General features: G+C 40.9%; 1 protein-coding gene and 1 long non-coding RNA gene across 16 annotated transcripts in view; one reads left to right on the top strand and one right to left on the bottom strand.

The window, feature by feature from the left end:
* The first annotated feature begins 5351 nt into the window (after nucleotides 1-5351).
* LOC133630739 (uncharacterized) overlaps nucleotides 5352-18954 on the top strand; it is a 123511-nt gene continuing 109908 nt past the window's right edge. For all 8 annotated transcript variants that reach the window (XR_009821325.1, XR_009821327.1, XR_009821326.1 and 5 more), the window contains exons 1-3: nucleotides 5352-5483; nucleotides 9974-10053; nucleotides 10163-10252. This is a non-coding gene — a long non-coding RNA (uncharacterized LOC133630739). The remainder of the gene's footprint in view (nucleotides 5484-9973; nucleotides 10054-10162; nucleotides 10253-18954) is intronic.
* Nucleotides 5521-18954, bottom strand: part of greb1l (GREB1 like retinoic acid receptor coactivator) — a 133750-nt gene continuing 120316 nt past the window's right edge. For 3 of the 8 annotated variants that reach the window (XM_062022442.1, XM_062022443.1, XM_062022441.1), the window contains exons 28-34: nucleotides 14018-14222; nucleotides 13765-13945; nucleotides 10939-11190; nucleotides 10722-10863; nucleotides 10388-10588; nucleotides 10156-10294; nucleotides 5521-7400 (exon numbers count right to left, since the gene is read on the bottom strand). In XM_062022442.1, the coding sequence (XP_061878426.1) occupies nucleotides 7237-7400; nucleotides 10156-10294; nucleotides 10388-10588; nucleotides 10722-10863; nucleotides 10939-11190; nucleotides 13765-13945; nucleotides 14018-14222 (1284 nt within the window). In that variant the 3' untranslated portion in view covers nucleotides 5521-7236. The remainder of the gene's footprint in view (nucleotides 7401-10155; nucleotides 10295-10387; nucleotides 10589-10721; nucleotides 10864-10938; nucleotides 11191-13764; nucleotides 13946-14017; nucleotides 14223-18954) is intronic. The other 5 variants (XM_062022449.1, XM_062022448.1, XM_062022447.1 and 2 more) reach the window with 3 other exon arrangements.

Consider the following 18954-nt stretch of genomic DNA (forward strand, 5'->3'; position numbering starts at 1 on the left):
TCCCACACGCCATTAGACTGTACAACTCCTCTCTGGGAGGGAGGGGGGTACTAGAATGACGGGGGATGCAAAACAATAACAGTGTAATACGTTTTCATAACATGGTTGTGGTGGATTGTCCGAAGCTTAAGCAGGCAACAAAAGTAGTTTAGTACAACAATTTTATTTACCCATTATCAGAAGTGCAGGTTGAATTGAGTTGGCCGTGCAGACAGACCACATGTTACTCCGGAGCAAACAAGACACACACAAGCCAAAATCACTCTCGAGTTCCGGTCTTCTGCCATTTTTTATATGTCTCTTGTGCGTCACTGTTTTTTTATCTAGTGCGTCATGATTGTTTTGTTTTGGTTTTGTCGGTTCCAAAACAACCTTGTATCTCTTAGTCATATTTGGAAATTCTAAACATTCTGTAGACAGGTTGGCATAACTCCATATTCACCTTTGTCCCACAACTGGTCCATTCAATGGCACAAAATAGAAGAGAATTGAAAATGAGCGGACATTCTTAAAAGACAAGAAATATAGGTCAAAAGGTCAGAAATTCTACGACATGGTCACTAATGCCTTGTTTCTCTTGTTATATTCTTATTTTACTGTTATATTTGTATTCTCATTGATGCTTTTTGTTTTTATTCTACTGTAATATTTTTCTATTTTGTTTCCATTTATACCCCCATTATTTACTTTTTTAAATTTGATCTAAATTCTGTACACTGCTGCTGGAATTTTAATTTTCCTGAGGGAACTCTCCTGAAGGAATCAATAAAGTACTATCTATCTATCTATCTATCTATCTATCTATCAGACTGCGTGGTCGGTAGTAGTGGGTTTCAGTAGGCCTTTAAGCAGTTTGAGCTGGGCTGATGTGAAATATATGCAAATTAATGTGAAACTACATGCTCCCAGGGGTTGAGATGGGCGGGTTTGGTGGTAGCGGGCGTGTATATTGTAGCGTCCCGGAAGAGTTAGTGCTGCAAGGGGTTCTGGGTATTTGTTCTGTTGTGTTTATGTTGTGTTACGGTGCGGATGTTCTCCCGAAATGTGTTTGTCATTCTTGTTTGGTGTGGGTTCATAGTGTGGCGCATATTTGTAACAGTGTTAAAGTTGTTTATACGACCACCCTCAGTGTGACCTGTATGGCTGTTGACCAAGTATCAGAACAAGTATAACATATGATAATGGATGATCATGACAGTTTTTTTTGTCAATAGCATTGAGTGACCGTGAGATTAGCTCCATCTTGCCTGGGTGTCTTTCGTCTTCTGAAGCCTTGTCTGGTGTGTTATGTCCCTTATTCCACAGTGAGTTCTTTTGCACCTGTGTCCCACAGTTGAGATAGTCCAAACAACTAGTCATGTTTTTGATAGTTTCCCAACAACACATTTTTTACCGCAAGGTTGAACACTCTTAGGCTAGAAGACAGGTTAATTTCTCCGCTCCCATTGTCCCACTTTTTCACCCCCGCTATAGATAACGTTTGAGCCTTGAATGTGGAATTCATCATGTTATGTTTGAATTTCAGGACACCCCTTAGTTCATGTGGACCATCTCTATGAGTGAAAATGTATAATGTATAATGCATATGTTCCTTTTTGACTGCTTGAATGTATAATATACTGCATTTATATTATTCACATGTGAATAATGCTGTATAATAGACTGTATTTATATTATTCACATGTAAAAAATACCTAAGTGTTTATTGTGAGCGAACTGTGGTGCTGAATTCCCCCCAGGGATCAATAAAGTACTTTCTATTCTATTATATTCTAAAACATCCATCCATCCATTTTCTACCGCTTGTCCCTTTTGGGGTCGCGGGGGGTGATGTAGCCTATCTCAGCTGCATTCGGGCGGAAGGCGGGGTACACCCTGGACAAGTCGCCACCTCATCACAGGGCCAACACAGATAGACAGACAACACTCACACTCACATTCACACTCTAGGGCCAATTTAGTGTTGCCAATCAACCTATCTCCAGGTGCATGTTTTTGGAGGTGGGAAACAGACTCTGTATATTTGCAGGTAGAGCCCTTTGTGAGGCCATAAACATAACTTGAAGGCCACTGTATTATGGTAAATGGGTTATACTTGTATAGCGCTTTTCTACCTTCAAAGTACTCAAAGCGCATTGACACTATTTCCACATTCACCCATTCACACACACATTCACACACTGATGACGGGAGCTGCCATGCAAGGCGCTAACCACGACCCATCAGGAGCAAGGGTGTAGTGTCTTGCTCAAGGACACAACGGACGTGACTAGGTTGGTAGAAGCTGGGGATCGAACCAGGAACCCTCAGGTTGCTGGCATGGGCACTCTCCCAACCATGCCACAACGTCCCCGGTTGGATTATATCATGTAGTTTAAGAAAATTACTGATTATGAACAGATCATTGGTATGAGTTCTATATGGGGCATAATGTATAATTCTAATTGCCTTTTTTTGGAGCTCAATAGTGTCCCTGTAGGTGTGCTCCCAAACTTCAGCGTAATACTGTAAATGCGGCAATAAAAGAGCTAAGTAAATCGTTCTTAGTGAATTTTGATTTAGTAATTTCTGCATTTTCCACAAAATGGAGACACCCTTCAAAACCGCACTAAAACAACACCTCCAGGCAACTACAACCCTAGACTAACACCCTCCCCCCACCACATCCCACCTCCCCGGATTGTAAATAATCAAATGTATGTACTTGTTCTTATGCTTTCTGAGCTCACTATGTTCACTGCTCGCTGTACATATCCTACGAAGTCAGACCTACACGGTTACCATGAATTGATTTACGTGGACACCAAGGAAGTCGAGTCGACAACCGGCAGTGGTCCTGACAGACCTTGACTATGCGGATGACATCAGTCTGCTCTCCAACAACGTGGAACAAGCACAAGAACTACTACACAGGGTAGAGCTAGAGTGCGCCAAGGTTGGCCTTAGGCTAAATGCCAAGAAAACTGAGGTCATGACCAACAACGTTCCACCAGAACATCAACTTCTGATAACAGAGGGGGCACTGTGCTGAAAGAAGTTGAGGACTTCAAATACCTGGGCGCATGGGTCAACTCAACTGAGCAAGATCTAAAAGTGAGGAAGGCACTTGCATGGAGGGCCCTGAACGGCATGACCAGTGTATGGAACGCCAACCTCCCCCGCCAAATCAAACTCAGCTTCTTCTATGCAACAGTTGAGTCCGTTCTCCTCTATGGCAGCAAATGCTGGACCCTGAAGCCAATCCTGGAGAAGTCTCTGGATGGATGCTACACCAAGATGCTGCGTGCAGTGCTTAACATCAACAAGAGTGCGCACGTAACCAACAGAATCTTCTACAAGGGAATACCAAGGGTGAGTGAGAAGATTGCTGTAAGGAGAATGAGACTAGCAGGACACTGCCAAAGGCATCAGGAGCTGCCAGCCAGCAAATTGGTGCTGTGGGAACCAACACATGGGCATCGGTCAAGAGGACGTCCCACACTAACATACGGGGACATACTCAAGAAGGATGCAGGACCTCAGAGTACCAAGGAACTGGCCAAATGTATGGAGAATCAGGATGACTGGAAGCAACGATGGAAGGCTCGCCTGAGGACGACCTAGAGACCCCGACTTAAACATGTTGAAAAACTTATTCGGGTATTACCATTTAGTGGTCAATTGTACGGAATATGTACTGTACTGTGCAATCTACTAATAAAAGTTTCAACCAATCAAAAAACAATGTCCATTTCTCAGATGATATAATTGTTGATGACTGAAGTCAGTCAAATCCTCAGTGCTGAGCTCTGTAGAACTTGCACCTGGCTTGCTGACAACAAGCTATCCATACACTTGGGTAAAATCCATCCTGTTTGGGTCCCACATCAACCTTAAGAAAGTCAATGACTTCACTGTAAAAGCTGGTGACATTGTTATCACCAGGAAAGATGAGGTCACCTACCTAGGTTCCATTCTAGAGGCAAACCTTTCCTGTGATAAAATGGCAACCAAGGTAATCAAAAAGGTTAACCAACGAATGAGATTTCTCTACAGAATCTCCTCTCTGGTCAACAAAAGCACCATGAGGATTCTGGCGGGAACTCTCGTTCAACCCTTTTTCGATTACGCATGCACCTCCTGGTACCCTAGCACCTCCAAAACCCTCAAATCTAAACTCCAAACATCCCAGAACAAGCTAGTCAGGTTACTTCTAGACCTCCACCCCAGATCCCACCTCACTCCTACCCACTTCTCCAAAGTGGGCTGGCTCAAGGTGGAGGACAGAGTAAAACAACTTGCACTGAGCCTAGTCTATAAAATCCGCTACACCTCCCTGATACCGAAGTACATGTCAAACTACTTCCTTAAGGTAAATGACCGCCATAACCACAACACCAGGGGGAGCTCCACTAACCACGTTAAACCCAGATTCCGAACTAACACAGATTCCGAACTAACAAAGGTCTTAACTCATTTTCTTTCTATGCCACATGTGGAATGCGCTCCCAACAGTTATAAAAGAAAGGGCATCTCTATCCTCCTTCAAAACCGCAATAAAAGTTCACCTCCAGGCAGCTACAACCCTAAACTAACACCCTCCCCGGATTGCTAATAATCAAATGTAAACAATCTAATGCAGATACTTTTTCTTATGCCTTCTGATCTCTCTCTCTCTCTCTCTCTCTCTCTCTCTCTCTCTCTCTCTCTCTCTCTCTGTCCACTACTTGCTGTCCATATCCTCCCCCTCCTCCCCTTCCACACCCCTGATTGTAAATAATGTAAATAATTCAATGTGATTATCTTGTGTGATGACTGTATTACGATGATAGTATATATCTGATAGTATATATCTGTATCATGAATCAATTTAAGTGGACCCCGACTTAAACAAGTTGAAAAACTTATTCGGGTGTTACCATTTAGTGGTCAATTGTACGGAATATGTACTTCACTGTGCAACCTACTAATAAAAGTCTCAATCAATCAATCAAAGTGCTGATATCAACCAAACCTAACCCCCCACACCAACCCCCTCCACATCTCACCCCCCGGATTGTAAATAATGTAAATAATTCAATGTATATACTCTGATGATTAATTTGTGTGATGACTGTATTATGCTGATAGTAAATATTTGTACCATGAATTGATTAACGTGGACCCCGACTTAAACAAGTTGAAAAACTTATTCGGGTGTTACCATTTAGTGGTCAATTGTACGGAATATGTACTTTACTGTGCAATCTACTAATAAAAGTTTCAATCAATCTATCAATCAATCAAAAAACCCTTAGCCAATTTATGTTGGCTCCCTTGAGCGATAATCACACTTATATCAGATAGGCCAATGGAGGGCGCACTCGTTGTTAGGTTGGCTCCTGTCGACGTCACTTGGCATTAGAAGAAGAGTGTGCCAAGTCATGTGTGTGCTACAAAGACGCTGAGTACACAACAACTAAGAACAATTCCTGTGCAGTGCGTTCCTTATGGCGATATAACAGGTATTTTGATGAAAACGACGCAGCCATTAGTTACGGTTTTTATTACATTCAAAATTGAGAACAAGACACAAAACAGCATGGCTTTGATGCGACGTCACAGCCTGCAAGCACAACGGTCACGTGAGGTAGATCACACTCATATTGTGTGATTGTGTGAGCAAGTTGCATATTATTCAACCTTCTGCCAAAACATTCCCGCACTCAATCATTAGTCTCGTTTCCGGGTGGGTGGGTGGGTTACTTTCCATTCAGTTTGGCAACTTGTTTAGTGCAAGTTCACTCTTCCTCAGTGACTTCCGGTAGACTCAACAATCGTCGTGATGTTTTTCGCGGGGTTGGGTTTCGGGTCAATGTGCAAAGCCTTCAGCAAGAGGACGCACTCCCTCCCTAAGCATGCAATCGAATATCAATAGATGTTGTTTTTTCTTCTTCTTTTTTTAACATGATTATCAGTCCCCCCCCCCCCCCCCCCAAAAAAAGGAAAATAAATAAGGAGCCGTCCAGGGCGCTAGAGGGCGGTAGAGACACATCTAGGTAGATTATTTTTGCCTTGCAGAAAAAGACACCAAAACATACTGGTTAAAGTTACAAAAAAACAACATCAGTATCCCTCTGTGTTTAAATGGGGATTGTATAATATATTAATAATAATGTAAACAATGCTTTAAACAGTACAGTAGTCCAATTGTCTCGTTTCTTGGCTCGCTCCTTTTGTCCCCGATCTGTTCTTATTGGTACCTCGTGACGCGTGATATGTCAGTACAACGGACAGATGCTCAATATTATGTAACCCAGGGGTGTCAAACGTACTCAAACCCGCGAACAGGTTTTATCCGTCCTGCGGGATGAGTTTGCTGGTATAAAAATGAACTTTAAATTTTTGAATGAAAGAAACAGCTGTTCTGAATGTATCCACTGGATGTCGCAATAGCAATTCTTTGTAACTTTGCAGCTGATGCTACATATGTACAAAATAAATCGAGGAAAATGATCAAACTACATAAATAACATACTGTATTTAGATTTTAATGTAATTTTTTATCTTGATAGCTTGTAAATTAACAGCAATGAGTTGACTGATGAACATTATCACATCATTTATTCAGAATATATAAATAATGACAAATAAAGTATATATAATATTAACCGCAACAGGTAATTGTAAAAAAAAAACCAACAACATTATGATATGTACAATTTCAGAATGTGCTTGTTCTATTTTCAAACAAAGAAAACAATCTGAAGTTGTCTTTATTTTTAAGTTATCGTGCCGTCATTTTACCAGTCCCGGCACACTTGGGAGTAGATTTTTCTCCATGTGGCCTCCGATCTAATTTGACACCCCTGATGTAACCTAAATGGTGGGCCCCAGACTTCGTCAATGAAGTCGCCGCTATGTTGCATGTAGCGTGTGTGGGAGATTTTTTCGGACGAGGCAGCGACATGAAACTGGAGTTTTTGAAACAATGAAGACATGAAGGCGGGGACAAGCAAAAGGTGCAGCTTGAGATCGTCTTTGGTGCCAAGTAAAGTAAACGCAATGAAGCAGAGGAAAAACTCTGTAAGTTTGCTTTAAAACCCTGAGATAAACACGTACGCCCAGTGCGGGACATACCGTGGTTAAAAGTCCGCGTACAATCTTAACACAAAAAAAGTGGAGCCATGAGCGTGAATGGGACTCTGGTGCCATTTTTGACCTTTCGCCGGATGGCAAGAGTTGCTGGCTTGACGTTGAATCGAGCGTTTGTCTTTTTCAAACATGGCGGCCGGTGAGAAAGTAGAGGGGTCGGTCCTCGCTGCAGTTGGCCGTCTGGAACTCGTCCCGCAGGCGGAACTGCCACTCGTCTTCCAGCTCCAGCCTGACGATGGTCTGACGCAGCGAGCTCCGGTCCTGGCAGATGACGCACAAGGTGGCGCCTGCAGACATGGTCACATGACAAAGGTAGTGTGGTGATGCTCGGTTTGGAGTGACACCGCCAGAAACAGAGGCCATTTTCTACCGCTGGTCCCTTTCGGGGACCAGAAGCCTTCAGAATCAACAATGCTGGCGCCCGTGCACTGTCAGTGAACGAACACAAACATTTGACAGACAGTTGCGATAGCCAATCAGATCACAAGTTGTCAGTAAGGCCTTCTAGCTGGCCTAAGGCAGATATATATTGTGTTGTTATGAGCTAGGTAGCATAAGAACTCCATTACCCAGCATGCCACGGGGTTGTTGAATGTAGCAGGATGTTATTGATGAGCACGCTGTGGAGTAAACTTTAAGGAGTCAGCCAACACGCCTCGTCTGCATCTTTTATGATTAGACAAGACCAACACATGTATTTGCAAGGCCATTTTCAAGAAGGATATTTAAAGATAAACCAATATTAGCTTAGGGCGGTATAGCTTGGAAGAGTGGCCGTGCCAGCAGGGTTCCAGGTTTGATCCCCGCTTCTGCCATCCCAGTCACTGCGGTTGTGTCCTTGGGCAAGACACTTTACCCACCTGCTCCCAGTGCCACCCACACTGGTTTAAAAATGTAACTCAGATATTGGGTTTCACAGTGTAAAGCGCTTTAAGTCACTAGAGAAAAGCGCTATATAAATATAATTCACTTCACTTCACATCTTGTGAGACGATGTCGGCCAACACGGAAGCTCGAATGGGTGATACAAATTGTGAGTTCAGATATTGAATTTCTGATTTTTTTCACGTTTAATATGTTTTTTGCAATTTTAATTTTGACGGATATGTAATAAAATAAGATATGTTTTAATTGCTGATGCGGGTTTATTGATTTTTAAATGCGCCCGAAAATAACCCATTTTGTACACTGTTGGTGGTGATTCAATGCCCAGTAGTGTGTAAATGTGTTTCTGTATAATATTTCTCCAGCAATGGTCATGTGGTGACATAAATGATGGTATTTTGAGAGGTAATCATTGGACACAGGACATCACTGAAGGCCTAGGTGGGAAACGCACGGCCCGCCACTGGTTTTACTACTATGCTACTGTGTTTTAATGTTGCTCATTATGGTGGTACTTGAAAAGTCCATTTATTTTCTACCGCTTGTCCCTTTTGGGGTCGCGGGGGCTGCTGGAGACTATCTCAGCTGCATTCGGGCGGAAGGCGGGGTACACCGTGGACAAGTCGCCACCTCATCACAGGGCCAACACAGATAGACAGACAACATTCACAGTCACATTCACACACTAGGGACCATTTAGTGTTGCCAATCAACCTATCCCAAGGTGCATGTTTTTGGTGGGGGAGGAAGCCGTAGTACCCAAAGGGAACCCACGCAGTCACGGGGAGAACATGCAAACTCCACACGGAAAGATCCCAAGCCCGGGATTGAACTCAGGACTACTCAGGACCTTTGTATTGTGAGGCACATGCACTAACCCCTGTTCCACCGTGCTGCCCTGATCTAGATATACCCCCTCTGAATAATATTGTTTTGTTGAAGAAAATAATATATACAGTACAGGCCAAAAGTTTGGACACCCCTTCTCATTCACAACACAAATGATGGTCCCAACCCCATTGATAAAGCAAGAAATTGCACTAATCAACCCTGATAAGGCACACCTGTGAAGTAAAAACCATTTCAGGTGACTACCTCTTGAAGCTCATCGAGAGAATGCCAAGAGTGTGCAAAGCAGTAATCAGAGCAAAGGGTTTTGAAGAAACTACAACATAAAACATGTTTTCAGTTATTTCACCTTTTTTTGTTAAGTACATAACTCCTCATGTGTTCATTCATAGTTTTGATGTCTTCTGTGAAAATCTACAATGTAAATAGTCATGAAAATAAAGAAAACACATTTAATGAGAAGGTGTCTCCAAACTTTTGGCCTCTACTGTATATACACATCAATGTTTTATATACACACTGCAAGTATATATATAATGTAGTACCAGACACGTTCATAACAATATATAATATGTTCAATATTTACCGTATTTTGGTCATTTTAAGCCGTACCAGAACTTCTTTCCTTAACGCATTTATTTTTGTTTCCATAGCAGCGCACTTCTGACTTCCAGCAACAAATGTGTGTTCCTACTTCTGGAAACTAACGCATGTGTGTGTGTGTGTGTTCTAATCATGTCAGACTTGGTAACAGACAACTATTTTTAGACAAATGAGGATTCACATCCTTATGTTTTTGAACCTGAATATACGGAGGATGAACTGCTGCTTATAGAAGTGAGCAATGTGATGGTACGCTACAAAAAGAGTTCCTCAGTGTTCGCTCTTACAATAACAATGTCGCTACAGCTTGGTTATTATACAAGTTACGGAACGTAAATAAAGTATTCTTGACAGTTTTTGGATGCATTTTCAAAATGATTTAGAGGCAGAATGGATTGATGCCATTAGCTGCATTGCTTGGCACCTAGAACGAGCCCATCCATCCATCCATTTTCTACCAGATTATTACAAATTAGAATGCAAAAAACAAAACAAAAATGTTGTCTTTTTGTCTCTCATAAAGTTTGTGAACGATTGGCAAAAATCCAAAACAAGTGCAGTTCCCCTTCAAGGCCCTGATACAACAGCCCCACTTACAGCAAGGTATTCATTTAACTATACTTTTAATAGTGTACATTTAAATGATATCCAAATATTAATAAAACAGTTTGTGTAGTTTAATGCAATATATTGTTTGCATCTCACCTTTGAGGAAGCGGAATTTCTTGAGGAGTCCGGATACGACGAAGGAGTCGCAGAGATACAGCAGCAAGCCACTGAACTGCAGGCCCTGATGGTTGAGGTTCGTGGAGTGTGGACGGGAGTTGATGTAACACACGGAGATCTGACAACACACCCAAAAACACGCACGATTATCTACTTCAAGGCTTGTTTTTTTTCCCGTAGGTTTGAAAGTAATCTCTGTACAATAGCTCACCTCTGGGCTGATGTTGAGGTAGCTGTCAATAGACAGAACCGGGTTTTTGGGGTTCTGAATAGCTTTGGGGAACAATCTGTGGCTGCAGCTCTGCAGGAACTTCTCCAGCAGGAACTGGGCAGGGGCATCCAGCAGGGTCTGCTCGCTATCGGGGGCACAGACGTACTGGGAGGGGCTGATTGCGGCAGGGGTTTCTATTTCCTGTAGCAATAGGGAGCAATGAATATTAAACCTAGCTGGGATAGGCTCCAGCCAACCCCGCGACACAGAGCGGGACAAGCGGTAGAAAATGAATGGATGGAAGAGCAGTCTATTGTGTAGCGATGTAACCCACCGTGAGTTTAGGTTTGACTATGAAGTCCTGGTTCCCCCCAACTGGAATGTTCTTCTTCATCAAGCTGAAGCTGTTGAAGCAGCACAGCAGGAGTTCGCTGCTGTTCACCCGAAGGTTGAAGTCCACCTCCTCGCAGCTGTACCTGCGCACCACCACAACCAAACCTTATGATACCGCCACCGACCAGGCACCACCACACCCTTCACCCGTCAATCACCTGTTCAGGTCGTACTGGACATTCTGGGTCAGATCCACGTTGAGCAGGACAAAATCATGGAGGTGGCACCGGCTGAAAGGTCGGCGGGGGGTCTTGCGAGCCAGGGTGCTGCTCCACTTGCGGGTGCCGCACATGGCGTAGAGGGAGATCTTGGGCGTAGTCTCCATGTGCTGCAAGACCATTTTTAGGGACACGTTGGTGAGCGTGCAGCCCCTTTCGGTCGCATCGCTGTGGGACAAGAAGAGATGGATACTGTTGGGCAAGAAGACATTTTTTAGTAGACTTAAGAGGTGCCACAAAAGTATATGGAAGTGTGTTGTCTAAAATCTAGCCTTGATTCTAGAATAATGAGTTTTAGTAGGCCTTACTGGGGACCATTTTGTTTGTCTGTAACTTAATTGCTAATGAGCTGTGTTTATGAGGTGTTATTGTGCACTTTATCTGCTTTTTACACTTTGTCCAACTCAATAACAGATGTCATATAGACCTTTTTTTTTTTTTCTTTGAATTAATGGCGATTCTTTTTTGTAGCGATTCTTTTTTGTAACGATTCTAAATCCATTCATCCATCCATTTTCTACCGCTTGCCACTGCATGTAAACCAGTGTGGGTGGCACTGGTGGGTAAAGTGTCTTGCCCAAGGACTCAATGGCAGTGACGAGGATGGCGGAAGCGGGAATCACAACAACACCAAAGCTATATTCCTATAGTAGTACTGTAGGTCAGTGTTTTTCAACCACTGTGCTGCGGCACATTAGTGTGCCGTGAGATACAGTCTGGTGTGCCGTGGGAGATGAGCTAATTTCACCTATTTGGGTTAAAAAAATATTTTTTGTAATCTGCAAATGATGTGTTTTTGTTGAGTGTCGGTGCTGTCTAGAGCTCGGCAGAGTTACCGTGTAATACTCTTCCATATCAGTAGGTGGCAGCAGGTAGCTAATTGCTTTGTAGATGTCGGAAACAGCGGGAGGCAGCGTACAGGTAAAAAGGTCTCTAATGCTTAAACCAAAAATAAACAAAAGGTGAGTGCCCCTAAGAAAAGGCATTGAAGCTTAGGGAAGGCTATGCAGAACGAAACTACAACTGAACTGGCTACACAGTAAACAAAAACAGAATGCTGGAGGACAGCAAGGACTTACTGTGGAGCAAAGACGGCGTCCACAATGTACATCCGAACATGGCATGACAATCAACAATGTCCCCACAAAGAAGGATAGAAACAACTGAAATATTCTTGATTGCTAAAACAAAGTAGATGCGGGAAATATCGCTCAAAAAAAGACATGAAACTGCTAAAGGAAAATACCAAAAAAAAGAGAAAAAGACACCAAAATAGGAGCGCAAGACAAGAACTAAAACACTACACACAGGAAAACAGCAAAAAACTCAAAATAAGTCACGGATGTGACAGGTGGTGACAGTACACCTACTTTGTGACAAGAGCTATAGTGATGCATGGTTGGTTATGGTTTAAAGCAGACCTGGGCATTCTGCGGCCCGCGGGCCGCATCCGGCCCTTTGTGCGTCCCTGTCCGGCCCGCGTGAGGCCAATTATAAATTACAAAATAAATTTAAAAAAGTATCTATGTCGAGTGTGCAATACAACGGTGCTGCTTTTGTTTTGAAAATCGTTATTTGTATTACTTCCGTGTGGACGTATGCGTGATTGTGAGTGAATGTGAACAACTGCAATTACAAAATAAAGTTGAAAAAACATCTATGTCCTGCGCGCAATACAACTGTGCTGCTTTTATTTTGAAAAGTATTATTTATGGGCGTGTGTCCGTGTGTAACCTGCGAGTGAAGGTGCACATGCAGCGACAAGTGATGCACGGTTTACACCCGAGACGCCAAAAAGAGAAAAGTTGATGAGGAATGGCGTGTTTTCAACAACACATGAACTGCAAAGCAACGTCCCCTCACCTAAGGTGCGTGCCTGCGCAATTGCGCACTGTTCAAGCGTCTGCTGCGCGCAGCAAGTATATATGCCGCGCACCAAATCAAATCCCATCTGAATTATAAACAAAATAAACATATTTATTCTATGGAATTTTGCAATGCAACTTTGAGTGACAGTGACAACAAGCGGCCCTAATGGTGTTCGTCAACACCGTTCAATTGAACACCGTTCAATTATTGTAACGTCTATCGAGATGCTTCGAGGACAGGAATTATATCGATCACTTTATTGAACAAAACTGTTTATATTCGGACATAACCACACCAAAAACATGAGTAAAACAATTCTATCTCGAAAAACTAGTCATTTTCTGCCGTACAAACCAGGCCAAAACCAACTGGTCATCTGTCACCAACACGCATAGCACCACTGGTGCGTTTAAGGCCACACAAAAAGTCGGACAACTCAAACACCACACAAAGTTACACTATGACTCCTCAGTCATACGTGTGCTTATTTTACTGTCATTTATTATTAATGTTAATTTATATATATTAGTAATGGAATGCTGTTACACACACTATGTTGAAGTATTACTATTATTATTATTATTATTATTATTTATCTTACGGTATATATCAAAAATAATATTGAGCAAAATTTAATTGAAATATTGTCAATGTGGCCCTCCAGCAGTGCTCGGGTAGCTCATGCGGCCCCCGGTAAAAATTAATTGCCCACCCCTGGTTTAAAGTCATATCCAACAATTGCGACAACGACTGTTTACTGTCAACTGAGTTTCGTTTTTTAATGATTTCTGCTGGTGGTGTGTCTCCGGATTTTTTCAACGCAAAAAATGTGCTTTGGCTCATAAAAGGTTGAAAAACTGCTGTAGGTGATAAAAGAAATGGAGTCAAAGTTTCTACCTGCCCTCTGCTGGCTGCTGGGCGTTCCACAGCACACACGAGTCGTCCATCATGACGATGAAAGGCCAGACATCTTGCCTCTTAACTCCTTGCTCCTCCCAGCGGTTTCTCTCCAGCTCCAGGTTGTGGTAAGACAGCTCCTTGATCATGAAGCGAGCGGCCCCTGGAGCCCAGGCAAAGGCTTTATAAGTAAATTTTACTATTACAATAAAGGAATTGCAAACCAAAAATACAGGGCGGGGGCCTCACTCACCAACTCCTGAATTGTTGAACATAGCAGGCAGGACAAGCAGGATGTGGTTGGGCCAGTACTTCCTGTAGTGGAGCATCTCAAAGTGCTTGACCACCAGGATGTGTAAGTGAGCGGCACCCTCCATGGCGTGATAAATGTTGAGTAAGCCATGTTCCTGTCGCCCTGTCGTCGGCGTGAAGATAGGACTCTTCAAATGATTGGGGTCCTGGAGACGAACGTAAACAAAGGAATTGGATTCAAGCAGAAAGTGATGGTCAAGTGTATCTACTACTCTTACCGGACACCTCACTAGGTACACTTTTACAATGTGATTAAAAATATCTTCCATCATCATAAAAAATAAACAGAAAGGGAAAAAAATTTTGTACAGAAGTGAAATACTTTTTTTGTTTGTTTGTTTGTTAGCAAACTACTTCCTGGTTTATGGAGGGAGCCATTTGATTCCTGTAGGGTGCAATAACCAAAATAAATAATGAACATCTTTCTTTTAAATCTATATTATTTTATTATTTGAACCCGTCGCCAGACCTGCACAAAATATCGGTTTGTTTTCTTTTACTGATAAATGGGACCACAACGTTGCTACTTCCTGTTTATTGGATAGTGCTACGTCCCTGTTTGTGGAATGTGAGAGTGTACGTGTGTTTTGGGAGGAGATTAGAGATTGGCTTAGAAACAAGGGTGTGGAGATCATGTCCCAATTTGCAATAGAAGAGATCAAATTTTCCATATTTATAAATGATAACGTAGAAATGCTCATCAATATTATTATGTTTTAAGCTAATTTTTTTATACATCATTGTAGATTTCTGAAAGTAAAACCAACATTTTCCCATTGGCTTAATGCTTTTAAATTAACAATAAAATCTTGGAATTTGATTAAAAGCCCTTTAATTGATATCCTTGTTGAAAACATTTAAAATGATTTAGATAGCCATTTTTGTCTTTTTATTATTTTTGGGTGTATGGTATTTTTTTATTTTATTATTTTTTTTTTGGTCATAAAAAAATACAATCATGTGTTCTTACGGACTGTATACCTGCAGACTGTATTGATCTTAATTGATTAGGGATGTCCGATAATGGCTTTTTGCCGATATTCCGATATTGTCCAACTCTTAATTACTGATACCGATATCAACCGATACCGATATATACAGTCGTGGAATTAAGACATTATTATGCCTAATTTGGACAACCAGGTATGGTAAAGATAAGATCCTTTTTACAAAAATTAATAAAATAAGATAAATAAAAAAAAAATATTTTCTTGAATAAAAAAGAAAGTAAAACAATATAAAAACAGTTACATAGAAACTAGTAATTAATGAAAATGAGTAAAATTTACTGTTAAAGGTTAGTACTATTAGTGGACCAGCAGCACGCGCAATCATGTGTGCTTACGGACTGTATCCCTTGCAGACTGTATTGATATATAATATAGGAACCAGAATATTAATAACAGAAATAAACAACCCTTTTGTGTAAATGGGGGAGGAAGGTTTTTTGGGTTGGTGCACTAATTGTAAGTGTATCTTGTGTTTTTTATGTTGATTTATTTAAAAAAACCAACAAAAACGATACTGATAATAAAAAAACCGATACCCATAATTTCCGATATTACATTTTAAAGCATTTATCGGCCGATAGGACATCTCTAATATTGATATATAATGTAGTAACCACAAATATTAATAACAGAAAGAAATAACCCTTTTGTGCGAATTAGTATAAATGGGGGAGGGAGGTTTTTTGGGTTGGTGCACTAATTGTAAGTGTATCTTGTGTTTTTTATGTTGATTTAATAATTTAAAAAAAACCAAACATTTTTATTTTTTATTTCTTGTGCAGCCCGGTACCAATCGATCCACGGACCAGTACCGGGCCGTGGCCCGGTGGTTGGGGACCACTGTTCAATAGTACTGAAATCGTAGCCGCTAGCAAACAAGAGTATGACTATAATACAACTGCTTGTCAATGAAATTTATAACATTTAAAAATGTCATACTTGAATAACATAAAGTTGAAAGTTGAAGATAAAGATTGTAAAAGCCAACAGGGGTAAAAGTTGGGACCACAGTCCAGATTGTGTAGGGAGGCGGGGGGGGAGGGGGGGGTAATATATGTTAACTAACTAGACAATCAGATGGACAGTGGCTATACAGTATTATACAAGTCTAAATTTAGTCTAGCTTTCCAACCCAATTTTGTAAAAGTAAAACAATCACTGTAAACATTATTATTTAAGGGAAGAATGTAATACAAAATATCAATACAAAGTGTCAAGACATAATAAACTCTCTGCTGCTGCAGCAACAGAGATACAGTCTATAGGTCCCTAAGATATATACACTACCGTTCAAAAGTTTGGGGTCACCCAAACAATTTTGTGGAATAGCCTTCATTTCTAAGAACAAGAATAGACTGTCAAGTTTCAGATGAAAGTTCTCTTTTTCTGCCCATTTTGAGCGGTTAATTGACCCCACAAATGTGATGCTCCAGAAACTCAATCTGCTCAAAGGAAGATCAGTTTTGTAGCTTCTGTAACGAGCTAAACTGTTTTCAGATGTGTGAACATGATTGCACAAGGGTTTTCTAATCATCAATTAGCCTTCTGAGCCAATGAGCAAACACATTGTACCATTAGAACACTGGAATGATAGTTGCTGGAAATGGGCCTCTATACACCTATGTAGATATTGCACCAAAAACCAGACATTTGCAGCTAGAATAGTCATTTACCACATTAGCAATGTATGGAGTGTATTTCTTTAAAGTTAAGACTAGTTTAAAGTTATCTTCATTGAAAAGTACAGTGCTTTTCCTTCAAAAATAAGGACATTTCAATGTGACCCCAAACTTTTGAACGGTAGTGTAGATATCTAATGTATTCATACATTGTTTTTGTAGGATATACGCATGTATATATAACCTAATCATATTGTTTCTTCGACTTAAAAATAGCTGACCGTTTTTTTCCCCCTTCTCTGGGATTATATTCCCAGTTTTGATCTCGGACTCGGTCTGGTCACTTATAGCATATAAGAATATTCTATTACTGTTAAGCAAACTATGAATAATAAAACACGCCAAAACATGTGTCCTTTATCATAGCTACACGTATGACAAAAAAACGTGTGATAATCAGTGGTACTCAGTGAGGTAAGATGAATTAAATGCGCTGACAGTTCATTGCTCCTGCCAAATGAATTGCACTGAGTGGAGCGGATCACCACTCCAAGATGGTGGCCCCGCGTCTCGTCAGCGCCAGTAGGCAGTAGCGCTCCATGCTGCATCTACTTATAAGATGTCTATGGATAGTGCTACTTCCTGCTTAATGGATAGTGCCATTTTGATTCTATTGTTGACTGTGTACATCCATGTCATAGTGACCGAAATAAACAACAAAAGTGAGTTATCTTGATTATTTAGATATTCTTGAGTTATTCTTTTGTACATATACATTAACATGGGTTTGGTTGCTATAGTGGAATCATGCTATTTACCTAAATGCCTAACTAGCTGAGTACTTTAATAGCTAGCTAACAGACGGATTAAGTATGCCAACTAAACCATAACCATAACTATAGTATATAATTTCTTGCCTTGGCCCTCATTCTTGGCAGAGGTTATTATTCTCATAACTCTTATTCAAATTAATCTTATGCCTTTTGACTGGTGCTGTAAAAGAGGCTGGTTATCTTATTTAGCTACATGACAGAGTGAGACAGAACTTGCCTGACCATGTTGCTAATGTATGTTTTAATCTAAAAAAAAAAAAAGCCTCTTATTGTTGTAATGTTATTGCACATTGCATTTTCTTTCTTTCTCCTCTTTTTATTCAAATTACTTTTATCTCTTTATCCTTTTAATAGCCTCCTGTGGACAAATGTTGTGAATTAGCATATGTGCTAAAACACTCTTTTTGTAATGTCCACATCAAATAAACGGTAGCTGCTGACGGAAGCAACATGTATATTTGATGTATAATTTCATAGTTGGCGAGAATAAATAAATATAAGTTCATATTGTACACATAATGTGATTACAAAGGTATTTCTTTGGGTTAATTCATGCAAATTTATGTTAACTTTATTTTTGTTACAAACCCATGTAAATTGAGAGAGGCAAATATTTTGTGTTCCGGTTTGGTCACGTTGGAGGGACAATTAATATGTGACGGAATTAAGGAAGCAGCCTGAGACCACAAGTGTTTGATGGAGAAGACGTTAACGGAGTCTTGGATTGAAAATAAACTTTATTCCTTTGGAGTTTGAGGTTTGATTACTTCTGATATGTATGTGAAATTAATGTTTTCTTTTTTGGATGTCAGACTAATTGTAATTTCTGTTTGCTTATGTTATTAGTTATGACAGCATTATATTTGGCATCATTGGTAACGTGACGAAGACGTGGCTGAAATAAATGTCTGTGAGCAAAACGAACGACTGGAGCCTTGATTAAGACCTCGGAGGGAGTAAAATAAACAATACATTCAACAAATATAAACAGCTCTCAAATGCCGTTACACCGCTGCAAACAACAATAACCCAAATACCCCAAAGCTGCCACAAATGATTGGAGAATGTGGGAAGAACTGCGGACACTCTTGTGATTTGGATAACATCGGACTGTCTGCCTCGCATGAGGAATTTGAGGACCAGTCATAGACAATTTAGAGTGAAAAGCACATTTTATTTTCACTCGCATACAAAACATTCTAACTTGGATTGTTTCCCTGGCTTCGAGACTCTCCCGAAGGACAGTGCGGCGAAGACACAACAAACTCCCTTCTTGTCTCTCATGGACACAGCTGTTGTTGTTGACTTTGGACTGACTAGCGACTGCACGACACCAAGGCCGCGGAACAAAGACACGCGGCACGCTTACACACACACGTGCATCCACAAAAAATATACGCCAAACACACACATTCC

The sequence above is a fragment of the Entelurus aequoreus genome, linkage group LG16, assembly GCF_033978785.1.
Source record: "Entelurus aequoreus isolate RoL-2023_Sb linkage group LG16, RoL_Eaeq_v1.1, whole genome shotgun sequence".
Lineage (NCBI taxonomy): Eukaryota > Metazoa > Chordata > Actinopteri > Syngnathiformes > Syngnathidae > Entelurus > Entelurus aequoreus.